Source organism: Globicephala melas, chromosome 4, assembly GCF_963455315.2.
Source record: "Globicephala melas chromosome 4, mGloMel1.2, whole genome shotgun sequence".
Taxonomy (NCBI): domain Eukaryota; kingdom Metazoa; phylum Chordata; class Mammalia; order Artiodactyla; family Delphinidae; genus Globicephala; species Globicephala melas.
In genome coordinates, this window is record NC_083317.1 from 70,786,342 (window position 1) to 70,811,534 (window position 25,193).

Here is a 25,193-nt window from a genome sequence, read left to right on the forward strand (position 1 = left end):
TTCTCTTGTCTGAGCTGCCTCAGGTAAGAGACAGAACTTTTCACCCTCCACTGCCTCCATCAGAGGCGTGGGCCCATGTGGTCCTTATCCCTGCTTTTGCCTCCAGGGTTGTTGGTGCCTTTGCTGCTGCCAGTGACCACCTGAAGCACCAGGATGGTGGGCGCTTCCTCTGCAACTCATCTTATAAGTTGCAGGCTCTGTGGTTCTCAGCGGAGGGGCAGGGTGGAGAGGGGAGCCAAGGTCATTAAGGCACCTCTGCTGTGTCTGGTGTTAGGTTCCTGGGCTCTGCCACTGCCACTGTGGTGTAGGGTGCTGGAGTCATGGGTGCTTCCACAGCTGGAGGGACAGGGTCCGAGGCCCCACTATCACTGCTGCCCAGTTACCTGTGGCCATGAGTGCCACTGTGGCCAAGAGGCTGGAGTGGTGTGCACTGCCTCTCCTGCTGCTAATGGGTTCTCTGGGGCTTTGGGCTCAACTGCCACAGCCAGAGGGCCAGGACTGTAGGCACTGCCTCTGCTGTTCTCCCAGTTCTACCTCCTCTATGTGTTCCAGTCCACCCACCCTTAGTTGTACAGATGTGTGGAATTCTCTGGCACCCTGGTATGTTGAACAGAGGCACCTTGTTGAGTTGTGGATGTTTTACTGGTTGTAGATTGAAGGGGAATGACAAAGACGGTATCTTCTTCTACCATGTTGCTCTCCCAAAGGGTAGCTATTTCTTCCTGGGCAAATTTTCATCTGTCCCTGGCACTTAATATCAAGCCTCTTTCTAAACTGGAGAATGGGCGTGGTGGATTGTAATGTGTCACCTTGGCTAGGTTAAGCTACTTTTCCCAAAATTCCCTTCCCTGTGTATTTCCAGTTAGGATTGTTCACAGAGACATTCTTGCTGGACATTGAGGGCAGAAGTAAAGCAATAGCCATTTTGCAGTTCACATACACTGTTATTTATTTGCTGGCTCACCTTGCTGGTGTGAGGCATCAGCCAGGCCTACAACTGCGCTATCTTCCTTTGGATCCTCCTACAGAATCTCTGGCTTTTGGACCAGGTGTGTGTGTTTAGTTCTGTGATGAAGGGTCCCAGCTTCTCCAGGACATCTGTACCATCAAGGTCAGAGGCAACAAGGACTGACATGGTTTTATTGTGGGCTCCATCCTGTGTTTGCTCTCTTCCACTTTACATCCAGGCTCTCTTTCCAACTGCCTGTCTATTGACTATATATATCTCTTAGTTAGGGTTGATAGATTTAGCAAATAAAAATACAAGTTGCTCAGTGAAATGTGAATTTCAGATAAACAACAAATAATTTCTTAGTATATCATTATTTGAAATTAAAATTTGTGTGTCCTGTTTTTGGTTTTTCTTTGCTAATTCTGGCAACCCTAAGGGTGGGAGAGAAAGTGACTAGAGAAAGATAAGATTGCTGTGCAGAACCCACTTGAGTGTACACACATTCAACTGAGTACTTTACCCTAGCAGGGCTCAACTGCCCAGGTATAAGTTAAGGCCAAGGCTGATAACTGAGTTCATCCAAAGTTGGAATTTTACCAAGTGGATCTTGGTAAGAAGCACAAGACAGTTTAGGGCAGTAGTTTGCAAATTTGAGTTTCCAAGAGCATCACTTAGAGGACTTGATAGAACACAGATTGCAGGGCCCTACCCCTAGAGTTTTGTTTTTTTTAAAAAATTAATTTACTAATTTATTTATTTTTGGCTGCGCTGGGTCTTTTTTGCTGCTCATGGGCTTTCTCTAGTTGCACTGAGCAGGGGCTACTCTTCGTGGTAGTGAGCGGGCTTCTCATTGTGGTGGCTTCTTTTGTTTCAGAGTACGGGCTCTAGGCACGTAGGCTTCAGCAGTTGTGGCTCATGGGCTCTAGAGTGCAGGCTCAGTAGTTGCGGCACACAGGCTTAGTTGCACTGCGGCATGTGGGATCTTCCCGGACCAGGGCTCAAACCCGTGTCCCCTACATTGGTAGGCGGATTCTTAACCACTGCGCCACCAGGGAAGCCGCACCCCTAGAGTTTTTGATTCAGGAGATCTAGAATGGGGCCCAAGAATCTGCATTTCTATGGGAATTCCCTGGTGGTCCAGTGGTTAGGATTCCAGGCTTTCACTGCCAGGGGGCCAGGTTTCATCCCTAGTCAGGGAACTATGATCTCCAAGCTGTGAGGCGTGGCCAGAAAAAAAAAAAAAAAGAATTGCATTTCTCATGAATGCATCTGGTCCAGGGGACCATACTTTGAGATCCACTGCAGTAGACTGAAATGGGAGAACATGAGATCTAATGTAGATAAGGGGGGAGAGTAAGGATGGAGGAGGCTGAGGGGGCACAGAGGGTATAAGAAAGAAAATTTGTATTCCTTGGCTTCACAGTGAGCAGAAGACTGTGATGGCTCCCTCCAAACGGTTAGCTGTTCTACTTCCTTCTAGCTTTTCTTTCCTCTAATTTTGGACTATGTACTGTTCCTGTCTTTCCTCTAATGCTGGCATCTGCCTCCTTTTAACCAGGAAATTTCTGAAAACTCTGGTGTCCAGTCTGATCTATGGGAAGCTGGGCATGAAAACAAATGCACTGATGGAGGCAACACTGCCACAGAGGTGCAGAAGTGAAGGGGAAAAGCCTGTGACTGGTAAAAACTGTTCCAGGGAAAGCATCCAAATTAACTAGTTTTTCTTCCCTCTGAGAAGGTTAGGAATTGGGAAAATCCAAAGAAGGAAAGCTGGGTGAAATGAGGAAAGTAGCTAAGATTTTGTTTCCAGGTGAAGCTCTTCAGGAGCCAAAATATTCCCCACAGGAATCTTCACTACCAAGTCCTTTCTAAATCCTTAGCTATGTCATGGAATAACACATTTTAACCAGCTCTTCAAGGAATGTGGCCTTTAATGAAAAGGATCTAGATTTTAGTAAGTATATACATATATGTAACATGCTGGACTTACAATTTCCAAAATTTACAAATAGCTCATACAACGCAACAACAACAAAATAACCCAATCAAAAAATGGACAGAAGACCCAACTAGACATTTCTCCAAAGAAGATGTACAGATGGCCAACAGGCACATGAAAAGATGCTCAATACTCCTAATTATTAGAGAAATGCAAATCAAAACTACACTGAGACATTCACAGAAAGATAGACAAAATGAAAAGGCAAAAGACTTTGTACCAGATGAAGGAACAAGATAAAACCCCAGAAAAACAACTAAATGAAGTGGAGATAGGCAACCTTCCACAAAAAGAATTCAGAATAATGATAGTGAAGATGATCCAGGACCTCGGAAAAAGAATGGAAGCAAACATCGAGAAAATGCAAGAAATGTTTAACAAAGGTCTAGAAGAATTAAAGAACAAACAGAGATAACAATACAATAACTAAAATGAAAAATACACTAGAAGGAATCAATAGCAGAATAACTGAGGCAAAAGAACGGATAAGTGACCTGGAAGACAGAATGGTGGAATTCACTACTGTGGAACAGAATAAAGAAAAAAGAATGAAAAGAAATGAAGACAGCCTAAGGGACCTCTGGGACAACATTAAATGCAACAACATTCACATTATAGGGGTTCCAGAAGGAGAAGAGAGAAAGGACTCGAGAAAATATTTGAAGAGATTATAGTCAAAAACTTCCCTAACATGGGTAAGGAAATAGCCACCCAAGTCCAGGAAGTGCAGAGAGTCCCAGGCAGGATAAACCGAAGGAGAAACACGCTGAGACACAAAGTAATCAAATTGACAAAAATTAAAGACAAAGAAAAATTACTGAAAGCAGCCAGGGAAAAATAACAAGTAACATACAAGAGAACTCCCATAAGGTTAACAGCTGATTTCTCAGCAGAAACTCTACAAGTCAGAAGGGAGTGGCACCATATATTTAAAGTGATGAAAGGGAAGAACCTACAACCAAGATTACGCTACCCGGCAAGGATCTCATTTGGATTCGCCAGAAATCAAAAGCTTTACAGACAAGCAAAAGCTAAGAGAAGTGAGCACCACCAAACCAGCTCTACAACAAATGCTAAAGGAACTTCTCTAAGTGGGAAACACAAGAGAAGAAAAAGTCCTACCAAAAACAAACCTATAACAATGAAGAAAATGGTAATAGGAACATAAATATCGATAATTGCCTTACACATGAATGGATTAAATGCTCCAACCAAAAGACACAGGCTTGCTGAATGCATACAGAAACAAGACCCATATGCTGTCTACAAGAGACCCACTTCAGACCAAGGGACACATACAGACTGAAAGCGAGGGGATGGAAAAAGATATTCCATGTAAATGGAAATCAAAAGAAAGCTGGAGTAGCAATACTCGTATCAGATAAAATAGACTTTAAAATAAAGAATGTTACAAGAGACAAGGAAGGACACTACATAATGATCAAGGGAACAATCCAAGAAGAAGATATAACAATTATAAATATATATGCACCCAACATAGGAGCACCTCAATACATAAGGCAACTGCTAACAGCTATAAAAGAGGAAATCAACAGTAACACAATAATAGTGGGGGACATTAACACTTCACTTATACCAATGGACAGATCATCCACACAGAAAATTAATAAGGAAACACAAGCTATAAATGACACAATAGACCAGAGAGATTTAATTGAGATTTACAGTACATTCCATCCAAAAACAGCAGATTACACTTTCTTTTCAAGTGCACACAGAACATTCTCCAGGATAGATCACACCTTGGGTCACAAATCAAGCCTTGGTGAATTTAAGAAAACTGAAATCATATCAAGCATCTTTTCCGACAACAACACTATGAGATTAGAAATCAATTACAGGGAAAAAACCATAAAAAACACAAACACATGGAGGCTAAACAATACGTTACTAAATAACCAAGAGATCACTGAATAAATCAAAGAGGAAATCAAAAAATACCTAGAGACAAATTACAATGAAAACACAATGATCCAAAACGTATGGAATGCAGCAAAAACAGTCCTAAGAAGGAAGTTTATAGCAAAACAAGCCTACCTCAAGAAACAAGAAAAATCTCAAATAAATAATCTAACCTTACACCTAAAGGAACTAGAGAAAGAAGAACAAACAAAACCCAAAGTTAGCAGAAGGAAAGAAATCATATACATCAGAGCAGAAATAAATGAAATAGAAACAAAGAAAACAATAGCAAAGATCAATAAAACAAAAAGGTAGTTCTGGGCTTCCCTGGTGGCGCAGTGGTTGAGAGTCCGCCTGCCGATGCAGGGGACACGGGTTCGTGCCCCAGTCCGGGAGGATCCCACCTGCCGCGGAGCGGCTGGGCCCGTGAGCCATGGCCGCTGAGCCTGTGCGTCCGGAGCCTGTGCTCCGCAGCGGGAGAGGCCACAACAGTGAGAGGCCCGTGTACCGCAAAAAAAAAAAAAAAAAAAAAAAAAGGTAGTTCTTTGAGAAGATAAACAAAATTGATAAACCTCTAGCCAGACTCATCAAGAAAAAGAGGGAGAGGACTCGAATCAATAAAATTAGAAATGAAAAAGGAGAAGTTACAGTGGACACCGCAGAAATACAAAGCATCATAACAGACTACTACAAGCAACTCTATGCCAATAAAATGCACAATCTGGAAGAAATGGACAAATTCTTAGAAAGGTATAACCTTCCAAGACTGAACGAGGAAGAAACAGATAATATGAACAGACCAATCACAAGTAATGAAATTGAGACTGTGATTAAAGATCTTCCAACAAACAAAAGTCCAGGACCAAATGGCTTCACAGGTGAATTCTATCAAACATTTAGAGAAGAGCTAATACCCATCCTTCTCAAACTCTTCCAAAAAATTGCTGAGGAAGGAACGCTCCCAAACTCATTCTATGAGGCCATCATCACCCTGATACCGAAACCAGACAAAGATACTACAAAAAAGAAAATTACAGACCAATATCACTGATGAATATAGATGCAAAGATCCTCAACAAAATACTAGCAAATAGAATCCAACAACACATTAAAAGGATCATACACCATGACCAGGTGGGATTTATTCCAGGGATGCAAGGATTCTTCAATATATGCAAATCAATCAATGTGATACACCATTTTAACAAACTAAAGAATAAAAACCATATGATCATCTCAATAGATGCAGAAAAAGCTTTCGACAAAATTCAACACCCGTTTATGATAAAAAACTCTCCAGAAAATGGGCATAGAGGGAAGCTACCTCAACATAATAAAGGCCATATATGACAAACCCACAGCAAACATCATTCTCAATGGTGAAAAACTGAAAGTATTTCCTCTAAGAGCAGGAACAAGACAAGGATGTCCACTCTCACCATTATTATTCAACACATTTTTGGAAGTCCTAGCCACGGCAATCAGAGAAGAAAAAGAAATAAGAGGAATACAAACTGGAAAAGAAGAAGTAAAACTGTCACTGTTTGTAGGTGACATGCTACTATACATAGAGAATCCTAAAGATGCCAACAGAAAACTACTAGAGCTAATCAATGAATTTGGCAGAGTAGAAGGATACAAGATTAATGCACAGAAATCTCTTGCATTCCTATACACTAACAACAAAAGATCAGAAAGAGAAATTAAAGAAACAATCCCATTCACCACTGCAACAGAAAGAATAAAATACCTAGGAATAAACCTACCCAAGGAGACAAAAGACCTGTATAGAAAACTATAAGACACTGATGAAAGAAATTAAAGATGACACAAACAGATAGACAGATATACCATGTTCTTGGATTTGAAGAATCAATATTGTGAAAATGACTCTAGTACCCAAAGCAATCTACAGATTCAATGCAATCCCTATCAAATTACCTGTAGCATATTTTACAGAACTAGAACAAAAAATCATAAAATTTGTATGGAGACACAAAAGACCCTGAATAGCCAAAGCAGTCTTGAGGGAATAAAACAGAGCTGGAGGAATCAGACTCCCTGACTTCAGACTATACTACAAAGCTACAGTAATCAAGACAATATGGTACTGGCACAAAAACAGAAATATAGATCAATGGAACAGGATAGAAAGCTCAGAGAGAAACCCATGCACCTATGGTCAACTAATCTACAACAAAGGAGGCAAGGATAATACAATGGAGAAAAGACAGTCTCTTCAATAAATGGTGATGGGAAAACCAGACAGCTACATGTAAAAGAATGAAATGAGAACACTCCCTAACACCATACACAAAAATAAACTCAAAATGGATTAGAGACCTAAATGTAAGACTGGACACTATAAAACTCTTAGAGGAAAACATAGGAGGAACACTCTTTGACATAAATCACAGCAAGATCTTTTTTGTTCCACCTCCTAGAGTAATGGAAATAAAAACAAAAATAAACAAATGGGACCTAATGAAACTTAAAAGCTTTTGCAAAGCAAAGGAAACTACAAAGAAGATGAAAAGACAACCCTCAGAATGGGAGAAAATATTTGCAAACGAATCAATGGACAAAGGATTAACCTCAAAAATATATAAACAGCTCATGCACCTCAATATTAAGAAAACAAACAACCCGATCCAAAAATGGGCAGAAGACCTAAATAGACATTTCTCCAAAGAAGACATACAAATGGCCAAGCAGCACATGAAAATCTGCTCAACATCACTAATCATTAGAGAAATGCAAATCAAAACTACAATGAGGTATCACCTTACACCTCGGATGGGCATCATCAGAAAATCTACAAGGAAGAAATGCTGGAGAGGGTGTGGAGAAAAGGGAACCCTTTTGCACTGTTGGTGGGAATGTAAATTGATACAGCCACTATGGAGGACAGTATGGAGGTTCCTTAAAAAACTAAAAATAGAATTACCATATGACCCAGCAATCCCACCATTGGGCATATACCCTCAGAAAACCATAATTCAAAAAGACACATGCACCCCAATATTCATTGCAGCACTATTTACAATAGCCAGGTCATGGAAGCAACCTAAATGTCCATCGACAGACGAATGGATAAAGAAGATGTGGCATATATATACAATGGAATATTACTCAGACATAAAAAGGAACGAAATTGGGTCATTTGTAGAGATGTGGATGGATCTAGAGACTGTCATACAGAATGAAGTAAGTCAGAAAGAGAAAGACAAATATCGTATATTAACACATATATGTGGAACCTAGAAAAATGGTACAGATGAACCAGCTTGCAGAGCAGAAATAGAGACACAGATGTACAGAAAAAACGTATGGACACCAAGGGGGGAAAGTGGCGGTGAGGGGGTGGTGGTCGGATGAATTGGGAAATTGGGATTGATATGTATACACTAATATGTATAAAATGGACAACTAATAAACTGCTATATAAAATATAAATAAAATTTAAAATTATTTTTAAAAAGAATGTCTCTGTGTATAACTGAGTCACTTTGCTGTACAGCAGAGACTGGCACAACACTGTAAATCAACTACACTTCAATAAAAAAAGGTAATAATAAAATATGGAAACAGAATGCAGTGCTAAAACTGGCCTGAACTCTTACAAAATATAATCAGACAAAAAGGCTGAGCATGGGGCAGAGAATACTCTTCTATATTAAAAGAGGCTAAAAAGACCTAGCAACCAAACATGTGAACCTTGCCTCTGAACTGAAATAAAAATGCTGTAAAGACATTCTTGAGACCAGTAGGGATGACACGACTGAATGGCTGTTTATTTCCTTGGATGTGATGTGGTGCTCTAATGGTGTAGAGTGGGGTCTCTCAGCCTCAACACTTTGGGAGACAGATAATTCTCTCTTCTGGGACTTTAGCAGCATTTCTGGCCCCTGCCCACTAGGTGTTAGGAGCACCACACCTGTTCAGGTGCAACAAGCTGAAAAGTCTGAGACGGTTTAGAATTAGAAACGAAGGGTTGCATCACATCATGAATTTACTAAAGAAACACCTTCAAATGGTTAAATGGTGAATTTTATGCTAGGTGTATTTTTTCTCAATTAAAAAAAGTAATTTAAGAAAAAAGGAAACTACAATGAGATACCATTTCACACTGGCCATCATTCAATAATGGCCATCATTAAAAAGTCTACAAATAACAAATGCTAGAGAGGGTTTGGAGAAAAGGGAATGCTCCTACACTGTTGGTGGGAATGTAAATTGGTGCAGCCACTATGGAAAACAATATGGAGGTTCCTCAGGAAACTAAAAATAGAGTTGCCACGTTACTCAGCAATCCCACTCCTGGGCATACACCCGGAGAAAACTATAATTTGAAAAGATACATGCACCCCAATGTTCATTGCAGCAGTTTACAGTAGCCAAGACAAGGAAGCAACCTACATGTCCATCGATGGAGGAATGGATAAACAAGATGTGGTATATATATACAATGAAATATTACTCAACCCTAAAAAAAGAAAAAAATAATGCCACTTGCAGCAACATGGATGGGCCTAGAGTTTATCATACTAAGTGAAGTAAGTCAGACAGAAAGACAAATATATCACTTATATGTGGAATCTAATAAAAAATGATACAAATGAACTTATTTACAAAACAGAAACAGACTCACAGCTCTCGAAATCAAACTTTTGGTTTGATTTCCAAAGGGGAAACATGAGGAGAAGTGATAAATTAGGAAATTAGGATTAACATATACACACTACTATATATAAAATAGATAACTAACAAGGACCAACTGTATGGCACAGGGAACTCTACTCAATATTCTGTAATAACCTATATGGGAAAAGAATCTGAAAAAGAATGGATGGATATATATGACTGATTCACTTTGCTGTACACCTGAAACTAACACAACATTGTAAATCAACTATAACCCAATAAAAATTTTAAAAAAATAAAGGATTAGAGAAAAAGTGATAGTAATTGAGGACAAGCTTATACATAACTGACATTCCTAAAGAGTAAAACTGAAAATAGTAAATTAAGGTAAAATTCGAAAAAATTATTTGAAATTTTTAGACTTGGATCTATGGAATAAAAAGGTACACACTGCCTTCCAGGAAAAATAGACCCAGAACAGTCGTCACCAAAACATATCTGTTTACAGAAGCTTAAACCTTTAATACATTCATCCCTCAGAATCCGCAGGAGGATTGGTTCCAGGATCCCCTGCAGATACCACAATCTGTGGAGGCTCAAGTCCTTTATATAAAATGGCAGAATACAGTAGGCCGTCTGCATCTGCAGTTCCATATCTGCGATTCAACCAACTGGGGATAGAATTTATGCAAATATGGAGGGTCAGGGCCAACTGTGCTCTTCAGATCTCAGACCCTATTCACCTCAGACAATGGTGACTTCCCTTTCACGACTGGGAACTCAGCGACAGCCACCAAACCTAACAAACGTGCTCCCGCTTCCCTCCATGTCCTACTCACAGTGGAAGGTGCAGTGCATTCCTCGTGCTCTGCTCCCACCTTCTAACCTCTCAGAGCCTGACTTGATTGGGCATCTGTCTTTTATCTTAAGCCTTTGTTCTCTCCACTCTTTCTTATCAGCATGCTATATGTATTATCCCACCAATTTCAAGTCTAAACTTTACCGTAAATAATCGCTTAATTGTCCTCCTCCTTCACTGACTCCAGGACAAAGACCATATCTGTCTGTTTCTTGTGTTCCTGTGGCCCAGCAGAGTGCCTGCCACAGTTGGTGCTAAATACACGTTGAATATAGTAAGTACACAACAAATACTTCTTCAGTGTTCAGTCACTAGATTCAGTAGCTCCACTGTGCTAAGTGTCAGAAGGCACTCTCAAGTGCACTTACACCCTGGAGGCAAGTACAAAAGGCAGCCCCTCCCCATCCAGCATTACAAGGTCTGGTCATTCTGCATGCACACTCTTGCTCCCCTGGCCCTTTCTGTCTCCCTCATCTTTGACTCATTTCTTAGTACCCAATTCTTAGGCCTTCATTCTCCCTTGTATTTAGACTTACCTTCACTATCTGTTTCTTCCTCTGGGCACTAATAAGTTCTGGATCTATGCCTTTGGCTTACTTTTAGCAGCTGAATGCCACACCCGGACCGGTGCCTGCCCTCCCTGGAGCTGAACTGCTGCGGTTCCTCAGCTCAACAGACTCCAGTCTGCTCATTTTCACCACCATGCTCCTGGGCCACAGTGCATGGCAGCCACACCAGGCATTGTCATTCCCAACCTGGAATTGAATGGTGGTATGAAAATTATAAAACAGCAGGAGCTGTTATGTAGGGGGAGGGGAGGGGAGTTTCTGTATATGTAGGGGGAGGGGAGTTTCTGCCAAATTAATAAATTAGTGAGAACTACTGGCTCCCTCCCTCCAAATCAATCCTTGAGAAATGGAGGGGTAAGACCCCCTCACCACCACCCCCAGTTAATAATACCACCAAATAGATATGCATATATACTTCAGAAAACTGGGCTGTTTTGAAATGGTAATGGGGAGACAGGAGGAGGAATGGTCAGAGCCTGGGGTGGAGGGCAGCTGTGAGAGGATAAGTTAGAAAAAAAAAAGGAGGAAAAAAACCCATCTATGGAGATCCAGCATGGGGCACACTGCTGGTGCCGGGGTTCTGGGGCAAAATCCCAGAGTGGCAAAGCCACAGACTCACCTCAATCAGGCTGAGGACTGATTTGCCTCAGATATTTCCCTTCTTCACTTTTCTCTTCATCACCATGATGCTTATCCCTAAAGATTATTTAACACCTATATAGCACTTACAGCCTCCCTCTTTACTCCTCTGTCAAACCTATTGTAAGAAATGCAGATTTTACACATTTTATTTACTTAGTAACAAGCATAAAGCTTTACAACTAACCAAATCATTTTAGAACAGTGGCATAACCTGTTTTATCTGACCTCTGTTAAGATTCAAGGCTCTGGGGCTGGTCTGGCAAGCTGTGCTGGGGTGCGCGACATTTGCTCTATTCTCTGTAGCTACCTCACTTCCATTAAATTTTCAGACCCTCAACCAAATATATCAAAGTCTTCACTATGTAAACACTAATGAGCACTCGTGTGTAAGCACATGTGAAGTCTCTTTCAGTCAACCTGTAGCCTTCTTAAAATGTCACTAGGAGACCTAATGGGGTGGGGTGAGGGAGGAGCCAGGAGATGTTCAGATATTGTGATTTGAATATTTTCAAATGAGACAATGTCAGAAAGTTGAGTTACTGTTTCTGTTGAAATTGAAAAAATTGTTAGTGGCACTGAGTGTTAAAATGGCATCGAATCTAAGATATACTAATGTCTATAGGCAGAAAAAAATATTTCTATACATATAAAATGAGAATGGGGACTTTCCGGGTGGCACAGTGGTTAAGAATCCACCTGCCAATGCAGTGGACACGGGCTCGAGCCCTGGTCTGGGAGATCACACATGCCACGGAGCAACTAAGCCCGTGTGCCACAACTACTGAGCCTGCACTCTAGAACTCGCAAGCCACAACTATTGAGCCCGCGTGCCACAACTACTGAAGCCCACGCACCTACAGCCCATGCTCCGCAACAAGAGAAATCACCACAATAAGAAGCCCACGTGCCACAACAAAGAGTAGCTCCCGCTCGCTGCAACTAGAGAAAGACCATGCACAGCAATGAAAACCCAACACAGCCTAAAATAAATAAATAAATAAATAAATTTATTAAAAGAAAAAAAAATGAGAATGGTATTGGTCATCTACCAGAACATCAGATGGTGTATTTGGACTTCTACCTCCAAACAAGTCCAGTTTATTTCAAACATTAAGGAACAAACTTCTGGCAGAACACTAACAAGCTGACTTAAATAAACCGCTCCATTTCAACGTATCTACCAGAGAGTTGTTGACAAAAGACTCGTTTATGTATTGACGCCTATTAAATAAGATATATTCTATGAACATACCAAAAGGTAGTATAAACAGGTAATGTATGAGACATAGACACTTTGTCTTCAGTACAGCGTACAAATAATATTGAATTTATTCAACTACTTGAAGTAATTTATTGTACATAGTTTTAGCTACTTACATGAAATATTTAAAATGTTAAAAAATCTAAATATTATCATTAAAATTTCCCACAAAGATCTCAGCTCAGCAAGTAGGTCACAGAAGCTGTGCTCAGTCCATTTCACAGTGCTTGGCTCCAGGCCACAGGGCAGGATGGCTCTGAGTGCACATGGTGAAGGCACGCCCCAGGTACGTTCTCTCAAACTACAGTCAGTTTATGAGGAAGAATCACGCTCCACACTCCACAGCCACAATTTACTTGCTGCTACCAAATGGAGTGTGGTACTTGAATGTGCAGAGCGGTCCTGCGGTGAGACTCCTGGCCCACAGCACAGAACAAATGGGACAGGAATAATCTCCAGCCAGAGACAGCTGCCCTAAATTGTTTTAGTCGGCTGTCTTTCCTGCTTAACTATTTGAGGAGGGTTATTCCCTGTAGCTTTACATAAGACCTGTCCCTATTCTTTAAGTAGGACAATTTTACTCCACTTAAAGTAAAAATTGAATTATGTTTCATAATAAACACCTCATCGTCCCCATATAGAGTGCATGGCTGTGTTTGTATCCCTCATCCAGGTTTAAAAAAATTGATGGTGTTAATTAAGTAAAGAAAAGATGCAGATTAGTTTCCATTTTTATTAAAGCTGTGTTTTTTCTAAGTAATATATTACACTTAAAGTTAAATACCATAAATAAAGATTAGTTCTTAAATCTATTTTATTTATTAAAAATGTAAACAAAAAGAAAATAATTCACCACTTCCTCCCCAACCCTGACTAAATGTGTCAAAAAAAAAAAAAGGTCATCCTTTCAGGTAAGTTCTTTCTTCAGAACGAGTAGCACAGACTTTATTAAAATATGTTAGTCCTCTTGGGCTGCAGGGACATGGCACGGATGACTGGTGCCAACTGTGAAACAGGTCTGTGGGGCTGTGACTGAAGTCCATCTCCTCCTGCCAGGACTACTCAAATGCCCGCAGAAACGGGCTCTTCTCTCTCCATTCAGTGTCCAAGGACAAGGACAGCGCTAAGGCACTGAGCACAGGACACTGTGATGAACATGGTGTGTAAGCTGGCATACTCCAGGAGGTGGGTCAGAGCCAGCAGTGACCTAGAAATTCTGCATGAATTAGTCATGCAGAATATTAGAATATTCTGAATATTCATGAACATTAGTCACAGAATATTAGAGCTGGAAAGATTCTGAGAAAGCATCTAGTCATTTTACAGATGGTCTCAATCAGTGAGTCTTCTAATACTAAAGAGAATATTGATAAAATTTTATGGAATACTCTGGTATAATTATGTATGTATCTTCCTAAAACTATTTAAACTTCATTAATGTTTCACTTTCAAATATTGATAAACTCTAAACCAACATATTAGGCTGAAACTAATTTTAAGCATAATTTATAACATTTTTAGAATGCCTAGTTGATCTTAACAAAAATAAGTATCCTTAAGAAATAAGTAAGGGAAAAGGATGTTTTTCAGGAGAATACAGACAGATCTACATTAAGACTACCTAACTGCTTTCCAGTTTCTTTAAAGCTATCAGCTCAAGTCTAGTGACAAGGCTTTTGCTTCCTTCCTGTAAATTCTGTTCTTGAAAACCTGAGAGACAAATTCACTTGTTAATTTTGACATTGGGGGGGGAGGAGGAAGGGTGAGCTGTGACAAAGTGAGAGAGAGGCATGGACATATATACACTACCAAATGTAAGGTAGATAGCTAGTGGGAAGCAGCCACATAGCACAGGGAGATCAGCTCGGTGCTTTGTGACCACCTGGAGGGGTGGGATAGGGAGGGAGAGAGGGAGGGAGGCGCAAGAGGGAAGAGATATGGGAACTTTGTATAACTGATTCACTTTTTTATAAAGCAGAAACTAACACACCATTGTAAAGCCATAGAGATGTAAAAAAAAATAAAATTGATATACTATTTAAATTGAAAAAAATTACTATCAAAATGAACCTAAGTCTGAACTGAAAACTGAGGTAGTCAGTTTTTATAAGGACTTGACCCTTTTGAGTCAGAAAGGGACTTCAGTCTACTATCCTCAAATCAGCTATCCCCATTCCCCTTCCCTGCCCCACCTCACTCCCACCATGGCTGCAGTCTGCATGGTCTCTTTCTCAGTGAACTGGTTTTGTGAACATAAAGAGCATTACCCGCCACAGGATATTGAAATTTAGGTCATCTCAAGTTCTTCAGTTCAAAACTTAATTCTAGCCTGCTAATTCTGCATTGAAATTTCAGATTTTAAAAATCCTTCTTTTTAGAAATTTAGAATTTTATCAGTGGCCTTCTAAATCCTCACTGAGTATACTATGCAGAATCAGTGATAAGCAACCACTTTCAAGACTTGTTGAAGAGGAAGGAAGACACCAGCACTGTTAGTTACCCTCAAAAACTCAAGATTTCTTAACACCATACTTTACCAGGTTCTACGTTTGTGCCGAGAAAACACTGGGCTACCAGATTCCAAGCTTAACAAATATATATATATAGAAAAAATGTCATCTATAATATTTTCTTCAGAAAGTCATTAGTGCAAATATAATTATATCAATAAAAAGTAAAGCAAAAATATATTTCAAGTATAAAAAGCACCATGCTCAGAAACAATACTACCTAAATGGCATTACTGCACAACAGTCAAAATATAATTGAACCTATCACTGTGAGTCTTAAATATATTATGAATCCATATTATTTTGCGTGAAATTCTTTGTACAACTTTGCAGGATGATTCATAATCACATTGGGTATATAAGTTTAGATTTTTATAACTTTCTTTAAAAATATACTCTACATTTTTCTCTGACTTTTCATGATTTAAAGTATGCAGAACGTAGGCAGAAACACCATTGGTATTAGATTTTCTTCAGCTGAGGCTGGCTATGCTAGAGACCCCCAGCTTTTCACAATGACAAATACCTCCAATTTAAAATTGTAGGCAAATAAGTATTTTAAATGTATGCATTTTTTTTAAAAAAAGGTGACTCTCCTCTATGCTGGAGTTGCTGTTTGGCTCCAGTGCCAAACAATAAGTTGGAATTACTCCTTAGTAATTATGCTGTTTGTTCACTTAGCAGTTTCTTAAACTGAGTGCTCAATAACTGTATGCTGAATTAAAGGGCCAACCAGTGAATGAATGAATGCATGTCCAAGGGCTATGTTTCTAATGCCACAGGACTTCATTAGCTTTAGAGAGAAAAACTGGGCATCATTCATCATTAAAGATTTTCTAATTGGGTTTACTAAGTAGGGTTGGTCAGCTCTAGTACAAGAGCAGAATTGCTTCTGGGGACCAGAATCTATGGGTGACAGAAAGAGTGTCAAATACAAGAGGTAAAAGACATTACCTCCTTTTAAAGCAAAGGCAACCTTCTGACTTCTGTGGACTAAGCCATACCCTGTGTGGTAAAGTGGACCCTATTGGATAGGCCCTACACGAAACCTACACTTTGCTATAAACAATTCAGATCATCTTGTTTTGACTTATATCTTTTCTTCTTACACATAAAATAATGTTCGGATAGTCAAATTCTTCTGTAACAACTCCTAAGCCCACTTGAAAATACTGCATACCTGTCTATACCAGAATTTCTTTTTCTCTTCATTGGTCAAAAAGGAAAGTTCTATTTTTGTTGGATTGCAGTTGTCATAACTATTATCTGGAAAACATACAATTAGGTTTTCTTTTATTTGCATGTCTTCAATGTTTTCACAGGGCAGAGTATTTTTCTCTCTCTGCTTCCCAGTTTTTCAAGTCATTATTAAACTAATGGAGAATACAACTGGAAGCTACTCTCTGAAGATCAATGAGTACAGATACAGCTACCAACACCTAATGGTTCAGCAGGAAACTGCCACACAGCTGGTTTGAAAAGGCTAGCATGGTTAAATCATAAGATTTAGCAAAACATAATTTAAAAAAAAAACAATGAGAACAATGATTTAGGTGTACCATATACAGTCATTAAACTCAAAATAGGTATAACAGTGATGTAGAAATCCCAATTCAAGTTATTTTCTGTAAGTCAAAGGACAATTTATACTTTTGAGGACAGGGTCCACAACTTATAACCTTGCAATGATTAGCTGTTCTTTAAATTATTGCAGCAGTGATGAACCTTCCCATTGTTTTAGGTTAATAAAGATGCTGAGGTATGCAATAACTGAATTTTTCACCTATTATCCCATTTTCAAAGGAAAACTTCAAGAAGAGTATTTATCCTGAAAAATAAAGAGACTTGGTGATTTGGAATTCCTCCTCCTTCTCCAAACTTTGAGGCTGTTGGGTTGCTGATGAGGCGTGATTGCTGTGAAGCTCTGCTTCAAGATCTGATTATGGTCAACACTTCCAAGCCAAAGTCAGGAATGCCACTTCTGCCATCTGTATAGGCTGGCACTCGCCCAGATTTTGTGCTTTGTTCAGAGGAACATGACACAAAGGAATGTCTTCAGAATTCACTTTTCCATTCCTAATGCCATACGCACAGAAGAAATCCAGCCAGCAGAGGAAATAGATTGCCTAGCAGAAGCCAAAGTGTAACCACTGGGCTAGAGGAACAGGAACAGAGATCTAGGGTTGAAAACAAAAAATTGACTTTCCACAGACATTTTTGGAAAAAATTATACCAACAAAATGTTGACAGATGAGTAGAGGTAATTATTAAAAGGTGAGGAAGGACTACCTTGAAGAGTAGAATCAAGAGTGACTTCCTGAAATCCATATATGCAAAGTTTTTTTTTATATTTATAGAAAAAGAACAAAATATTTATGTAGGAGAAAAGAAGATGTACCTACCGTATCAAGGTTCAAAATCAGCACCCAAGAAAAGACAGGGTAGTATCCTGGCAAAGCTAAAGATGCTACACAGGAAAGTAAATGAAATTCTTGGCTATTCTGACATGGGATGCTGGACTCTCTTCTATTCTACCTTGTCCCTTCTAAGTAGGGTGACCCTATAATTTATCATCCCATATCAGGACATTTTGAGATAAGCGTTGAAATAAATTTCTAGTCTTAAGATGGAGCCTCTCCTGCCCATGGCGTCACATCAGCAAATTAAAACTTAGATAACTTTCATGTTTGTGTAAATGCTCCACTTGACCAGAACCACAGAATATCCAGTCAGCCAATCTCCAACCGCCGAGCCAGTGTGGGCTGTATACTTATTTCTTTGTTCCTTGATCTTTCTAAATAAGGTTAGATACTTAACCCCGGCCCATCAACCTAAGCTGAGTACTTCCTTGTTTCCTGCTTGTAGCCCTTTTCCCTTATTTTACAGCTCTCTGGACTCCTGAGAGTAGAGACTGCCTGTGTGAAATAAAATTTGCTTTGATCAACTAAATTGTTCTCTTTGATAATTTTAACACAAGGGAATTATTAGTAATCATACCAGGACAATAGGCACGTGGACTGTCCCAGGCAAAACAGGACATACGTTCCCCAATCTCTAAATATCTACCCATCTATCCATATCACCCCAGGCTTGATTTGGAAACAGCAGAAGATTCTATGAGTTTTGGGCAGTAGGAGTATATTTTAATTTATCTAAGAGTTGTTCTAACAGCTAAAACTATTTCCCCCAAACAATTCTCAGAATGGAGTACATTTTTTAGCAGTCAAGAGACCAGGTCAACCTGACTTTATTTCAGGATGAGTTGTCCTTTCTACTATTTTGACCAATAAAGAACCAACCAAGCTTCAAGTCTGACTTGCTTAAAAGGTAAGAAAAAAAGGACTGGTTTTTCAGCTATAGAATTAATAAAATGATAATGTTAAGGCACTGGAGCTTGTTCTTCTGAGAACTATACAGTGTAGAATAAGTATTTTAAAAAATTATTTCACTGTATATAATACAAGTAAACCATGGAGAACTTATATTCTTCCCCAATGGAACCAGCTGGCAATCGTTAAATGTTAGAAAAATCAATCCTTCTCAAAGTATGGTACCTGAGTCAACAACATCAGCATCACCTGGGAACTTCTCAGGCTCCAACCCAGATCTTCTGAATCAGAAACTCTGGGGGTGAGTCGTAGCAATCTGTGTTTTAACATGATTCTGATGCATGCTAAAGTTTGAGAACTTCTGAGCTCAAGCTGCAATGTCCAATATGGCAGCCATTAGCTATATGTGCTATTTAAATTTAAATTAACCAAAATGAGATGAAATATTTAGTTCCTCTGTCACAGTAGCCACATTTCACATGTTTAATAGTCACATGTGGCTAATGACTATTGTATGGGACAGCACAGATTATACAACATTTCCATCACCCCAGAAAGGTCTACTGGATACGTTCTGGCCTACAACATCAGGTAGAGTGGTCTTGGCTGGAATAAGGAATAGACCCTGGAGTCACTAATAACACAGGCATATCCCTTTATCTCCCAATTCTCAATTTGGCACAAAGGAAATAGGAGGGGAACTGAACTAACTGTTGTTTATCTACTGTTGGTACTAACATTTAACAAGCTATTAAAATATTAATGGCCGCTCTAGAACATTTGTTGTCCTTCAAAAACACTGCACTTTCTGTGACAGTACTCTTTAAAAAGGAAAGATACAAAGAGCGTGTTTCAAAATGAATCAGAGACGATCAGATCTGGGTTTTGATCTGAACCTCGTTAGCTGTGACAGTGAATATATCACTTAATCTCTTTATACCTTAGTTTTCTCATGTGTAAAATGATAATTCCTACCTCATTAGGTTTTGTGATGATTAAATACAATGATATAGACATAAAGCACTCAGCAAAGTGTCTAGCATTTAATAAATAGAAACAAAATAACCTCCACAATCTGAAGAGATCAGAAAATTTAGAAATAAATCTTTCATATTCACTAATGGAAATTATGCCTAAAAGGTATCTATTTTTTTTTTTTCTAAAAGGCATCTATTCTTGTAATATTTTATACATTTTTCAAAAGTGTGGTAGTGATTCGGAGGTTACAATCCTTTTTTGAGCATGCTTCCTCATAGAACTGGTTAATGGGGAAGAAATCACAACATAGTACCACAGTATCAGAAGGGTGACTACAAAGAGGGAGCTGGATAAGAAGTCAAGTCTAGGGCACAGGTTGGTGGAGGGGGTGGGGTCATTTGCAATCTCTACTCCCCACCTCCTTTCAACAGATTCACTTGTCTTTGCCATGCTCCAAGGACAGGAACTAATCCCTTCACAGATCCTTGAACTAGTCTGGCTTTCTCCTCATTTCTACACATTTTTTTACTGTACTCCTAAGATTCTTACCCCTGAACCAGCTGGAGTAACTCTCTCTTTAACTCAACTCTAACTGCTAATGGCTGAATCAATGCTCATCTCTTGGACATTGAAATGATGATATTTCTTATAGTTAACTCTGAGATTAGGCCTGAGCATGGGAACTCCATCAGAACCACCTATTTGTAGACTAGCAGCCCTTTAATTCTAGCCAAAGCAATTTAACAATAACAAAATCAAGTCATCCTATCACTTCATATGAAAGTTAACTAAGAATATTTAACACTACATTTATTATATACCATATCAAAAGGACCTAAGATCTTTTAATTCATTGTGCATTACTATTATAACTGCAGAAAACTCAGCTGGCTCACAGAAGTTAAGTGAAAAGAGTTAACACAGCAGGCCTGAGATGGTCATCATTTGAAAGTCCTGTTTGCAAGGACGGCCTTTAGCTGGTGTCTGGGAAGTGGTTTCTTCCAGACTTCACCTACTGTCCCCTTTCCCTTTGCTGATTCTGCTTTGTATCTTTTTGCTCTAACAAAGCTTAGCCGTAAGTACAACTAGAGGCTGAGTCCTTTGAGTCCTAGAGAGTCATGAAATCTGCGGGTGGTCTTAGGCACCCCTAACACAAGTATTAATCTCCCCAAATTCACCCTCTACTTATAGCCCATGTCTTGATAAAGGACCCAGAATGTGGGAAAGAAAGGGAATTAAATTTTAGAGGTGAAGAAACTTTGAGCTATAAAGTGAATGTAGCCCTTTGTTTTCAACCAGACCGTGGAGCAAGCAAAGGGCTATACAGTTCCATTTAAAAAATACCTCCAGTTGAGAAAATAAAACATGGCCTATTCCAAAATATCAAACTGTCATAAAATCTCATAGGTCATTTAATTAAAATATCATGGACCATAGGTCAAAGCTTTCATTGAGAGTTCATGAGTTCTGCTTTTAAAACTTAGAAATGGGTCATCAGCCTCAGTTTGCACATCTTCATCAACAGGGAATGCACTCTTCTCCTGGTTCTAAAGGATTTTACTGGAATCTGTCTCCCTACAACTTTAATTCATTGTTCTCAGTCCTACTCTCTGGAGTCTCACAGAATGAGTAATATATCTCTCAGTGAAAACCACTGTCTTTGCCAGCCTGTCTTTCTATCTCACTGTGTATATTTGCATCTCCCTGCACCTTTCTCTTCTTTGTGGGCATGTCAATCCCTTCTTTGAGCATCTTTTCCAGTGACTTTCCCGCTCTTTCGCCTCACCTAGTTATAATATAACTAAAATATATTTAATTGCTTTTTGTATTCATGAACAGAATTTTTACTCTTACTTTCAAAAGGAATGGCTGAAACATTAACTTTTTGTAACCTTCAATGAATGTTTTTGTGCAAGTCAGAGGTTCTTCACATATCGAAAGTTTCCTCACCCTCACTCTTACTGAAGAGAGGTGTCAAGTCTACCTACCTTCAATTTCTAACCATGGAGGGAAGGCGATCTTCCCATAAAACTGCAATTAGAAGAGAAGATGCGCAACCTGTTTTAGAGCTTCCTTGCAGGGCATTTTCAACATCTTGTAAGAAAAGTGCTTCTCTGTACTCCAACCACAGAGGCTACTCACCTAGGGGTAGAGCTCGGGTCAAGTTAGTAGTTGGAGGATCTGTTTCTGGGGGACAGAGCTCACAGAAGTCCCAACATGATGGGCAGAGCAAGTTTCCATCGTGAATCCAGCCATTCATCTGAATACTGACGGGGAGGACCTGCCCGGCCCGACTACACAAATATGAAGTATCCTGAACCCAAACCTTCAGACCTTGTGGAGAACAAGAAACCTTCAAAAAGTGAAAAAAAAAAAAAAATCAGATCAGTAAGATTCTAGTATGTGAGCCTTCTCCCTCAACTGTAGGAAAATATGGCAGAATTTACTAAAAATGCTGGCTATAAAAGACAATTTGGAATGTGGGCCTATTTTAATTTCATATAAAGAGGGTTAAGTTATCCATGTTCTAAAAGAATTTCACTCTGTGGTAGTAGTAGTTCTTAGACTTTTTGTCTAGAACCTTTTAAAAAATCTAATGAAACCTATGGACCCTTCCTGAAAAAAACAAGGTAACATACAGCTTTACATACAATTTGGATTCACAGACCCCTGAAGCCAAGTTATCAATAATAACATTTCTGTAGATTCTAGTATCCTCCTAAAATTCAGGTTAAATGTCTGTCAAAGAGCCATGAATCATGTCACTTTTTCTACAAGTTGCTAAATTTTGTAACTCAAATTTTTTTAGTTGTTTTAAATTATAAAAATAGGGCTTCCCTGGTGGTGCAGTGGTTAACAATCCGCCTGCTGATGCAAGCGACACAGGTTCGAGTTGTGGTCCGGGAAGATCCCACATGCCGCACCCAACTAAGTGCATCCAACTAAGCCTGCATGCCACAACTACTGAGCCTGCGCTCTAGAGCCCGCGAGCCACAACTACTGAAGCCTGTGTGCCTAGAGTCCGTGCTCTGCAACAAGAGAAGCCACCACAATGAGAAGCCCACACACTGCAACGAAGAGCAGCCCCCGCTCTCCGCAACTAGAAAAAGCCCATGTGTAGCAACGAAGACCCAACGCAGCCAAAAATAAATAAAATAAATTATAAAAACAATATATGCTCATTGTAAAAAAAAAAAAGCACACTGTATAGAAATGACATAGTAAAAGTTTGTTATTCATTATCTCTATCCCAGATCCTCTGCTCAGAGATGAAAATGGTCACAGTGATTTTATACAACTGGTAACATCTTTAAAAGCAGGATTCATATCTCATATACAAGGGGTAACTAATGAAATCAATTTTAAAAAACAAACATATTAAAGTTAACTTTAAGAAAATTTATAATGACTGTGTTGTCTTCAAAGTTGTTTTCTTTTTTTAAATAAATTTTATTTATTTATTTATTCATTCATTCATTCATTCTGGCTGAGTTGGGTCCTCGCTCCTGCGCACAGGCTTTCTCTAGTTGCTGAGAATGGGGGCCACTCCTCATCGCAGTGCACAGGCGTCTCATTGTAGTAGCCGCTCCCATTGTGGAACACAGGCTCTAGGTGTGCAGGCCTCAGTAGCTGTGGCATGCGGGCGCAGCAGTTCTGGCTCGTGGGCTCCAGAGTGCAAGCTCAGCAGCTGTGGCGCACAGGCTTAGCCACTCCGTGGCATGTGGGATCCTCCCAGACCAGGGCTTGAACTCTCATCCCTTGCATTGGCAGGTAGACTCCCAACCACTGTGCCACCAGGGAAGCCCTCAAAGTTGTTTTCTAAAAAGACTTTACATTATGCTACTTCACCTTAAATATTTCTGGATCTTCTCTCCTGGAACTATCTTCAAAGAAAGTGCATGGTTCTCAGTATGTTTGATGGTGGCAAATTTTTACTTTGCAAGTAGATGTAATTTTTGGAAATACCCAAAACTTGCCCAGATCCAAGTCTGGTAAAGGCAGTTGACTACACTGGTTAAGACTAGGTCAACACAGGTATGATGTAAAATACTGAAATTGACTGCTTAGATGGCTATTAAACTATCTCTAAAAGTAATTTAAAAAGGAGTTCCAAAAGTGTTTTTCAACGATGGAGTCATTTTAAAAACAACTCTTTTCATCAATTAAGTTTAAATATAACATTCATTTGGAAATTTAAATTATAATAAGCTATCAAGAAAATAAACAACGAAGTGTAAACTCTTCTATAAGTCTGTCATTCAATGACCCACACCCAGTAAGCATTACCACAGCTGCAATGCAATGTAATCATTCTTTTAAGTGAGAATTGACTGGGTATTGTGCTTGGTGCTGAAAAGGACACCAAAGAAGTCCATGACACAGTGCCTGACCTCTATCAGCTTTAATTGAGGAGAGAAGGGTAGGATATACAAATTTCCCCCAAAATTAACAGTGTCAGACTGTTTTATGATAAAGAGGCAATAAATAAGAAAAAGAACAACAAAGATTAGAAAGTTTCATGGAAGAAAGCATTTATATTCTAAAGATGTGCACAGGGTTTGCATCACAGTGAGGGAGACATGTTGTGAGCTGGTGGGCTGTGTCAGAGTCCAAGTAGGTGAGGAGAGTAACCGCGTAGGGGTGGATGAAGATAGAAAGGAGTGGACAGATCAAATAACAAGCATATTAAGGACAAAGAGAGCCAGATTTCTCACTGCTACTGCTTGAAAGAAGAGTTACAAATATGGGAAGGGAGAAAACTAAAATGAATTATTTGGTGTTAAACTGGAATCAAAGATACTGGTACAAACTCATGGTTATATATATGCACATGTACGAGTATATATAAAATTACATACACACATATATTTCCTAGCTCTGTTCACCAAGAAGGCCTGGGGAGCAGCTGTATCCCAACAGCAATGAACAATACATCTAGCACCCAGACTTTATTTTTTAAATAAATTTATTTATTTATTTTTGGCTGCGTTGGGTCTTTGTTGCTGTGCACAGGCTGTCTCTAGATGCGGCAGGTGGGGGCTACTCTTTGTTGTGGTGCTTGGGCTTCTCGTTGAGGTGGGTTCTCTTGTTGCAGAGCACGGGATCTAGGTGCGTGGGCTCCAGTAGTTATGGCATGCAGGCTCAGTAGTTGTGGCTCGTGGCCTCCAGAGCACAGGCTCAGTGGTTGTGGCACAGGGGCTCAGTTGCTCTGCAGCAATGTGGGGTCTTCCCGGACCACGGCTCAAACCCCTGTCCCCTGCATTGGCAGGTGGATTCTTAACCACTGTGCCACGAGGGAAGTCCCTAGCACCCAGACTTTAGTCTCTAAATACCTCACTCCACTAAAAGAAACAAGAGTTCCTTGGAGAAATGATTAATTCCAGGGCTGGGGCAAAGAAAGTGAAGATGAGCCTAGAATATCTTGTGCTAGAAAGCAAGGAAATAGTTAAAAAGATAGGACAGCCAAAAGGACACAGGAACCAACCTGAAGGGCTCCCTCGCTTTGGCTAAATCTGGGGCAACTTAA

At 39.6% G+C, this 25,193-nt stretch overlaps 1 protein-coding gene across 2 annotated transcripts in view; it reads right to left on the minus strand.

The window, feature by feature from the left end:
- Positions 1-12,626: 12,626 nt before the first annotated feature.
- LMLN (leishmanolysin like peptidase) overlaps positions 12,627-25,193 on the minus strand; it is a 79,064-nt gene continuing 66,497 nt past the window's right edge. For both annotated transcript variants that reach the window (XM_060298206.1, XM_030859030.2), the window contains 2 exons: positions 21,809-22,019; positions 12,627-17,536 (listed from right to left, as the gene is read on the minus strand). In XM_060298206.1, the coding sequence (XP_060154189.1) occupies positions 17,436-17,536; positions 21,809-22,019 (312 nt within the window). In that variant the 3' untranslated portion in view covers positions 12,627-17,435. The remainder of the gene's footprint in view (positions 17,537-21,808; positions 22,020-25,193) is intronic.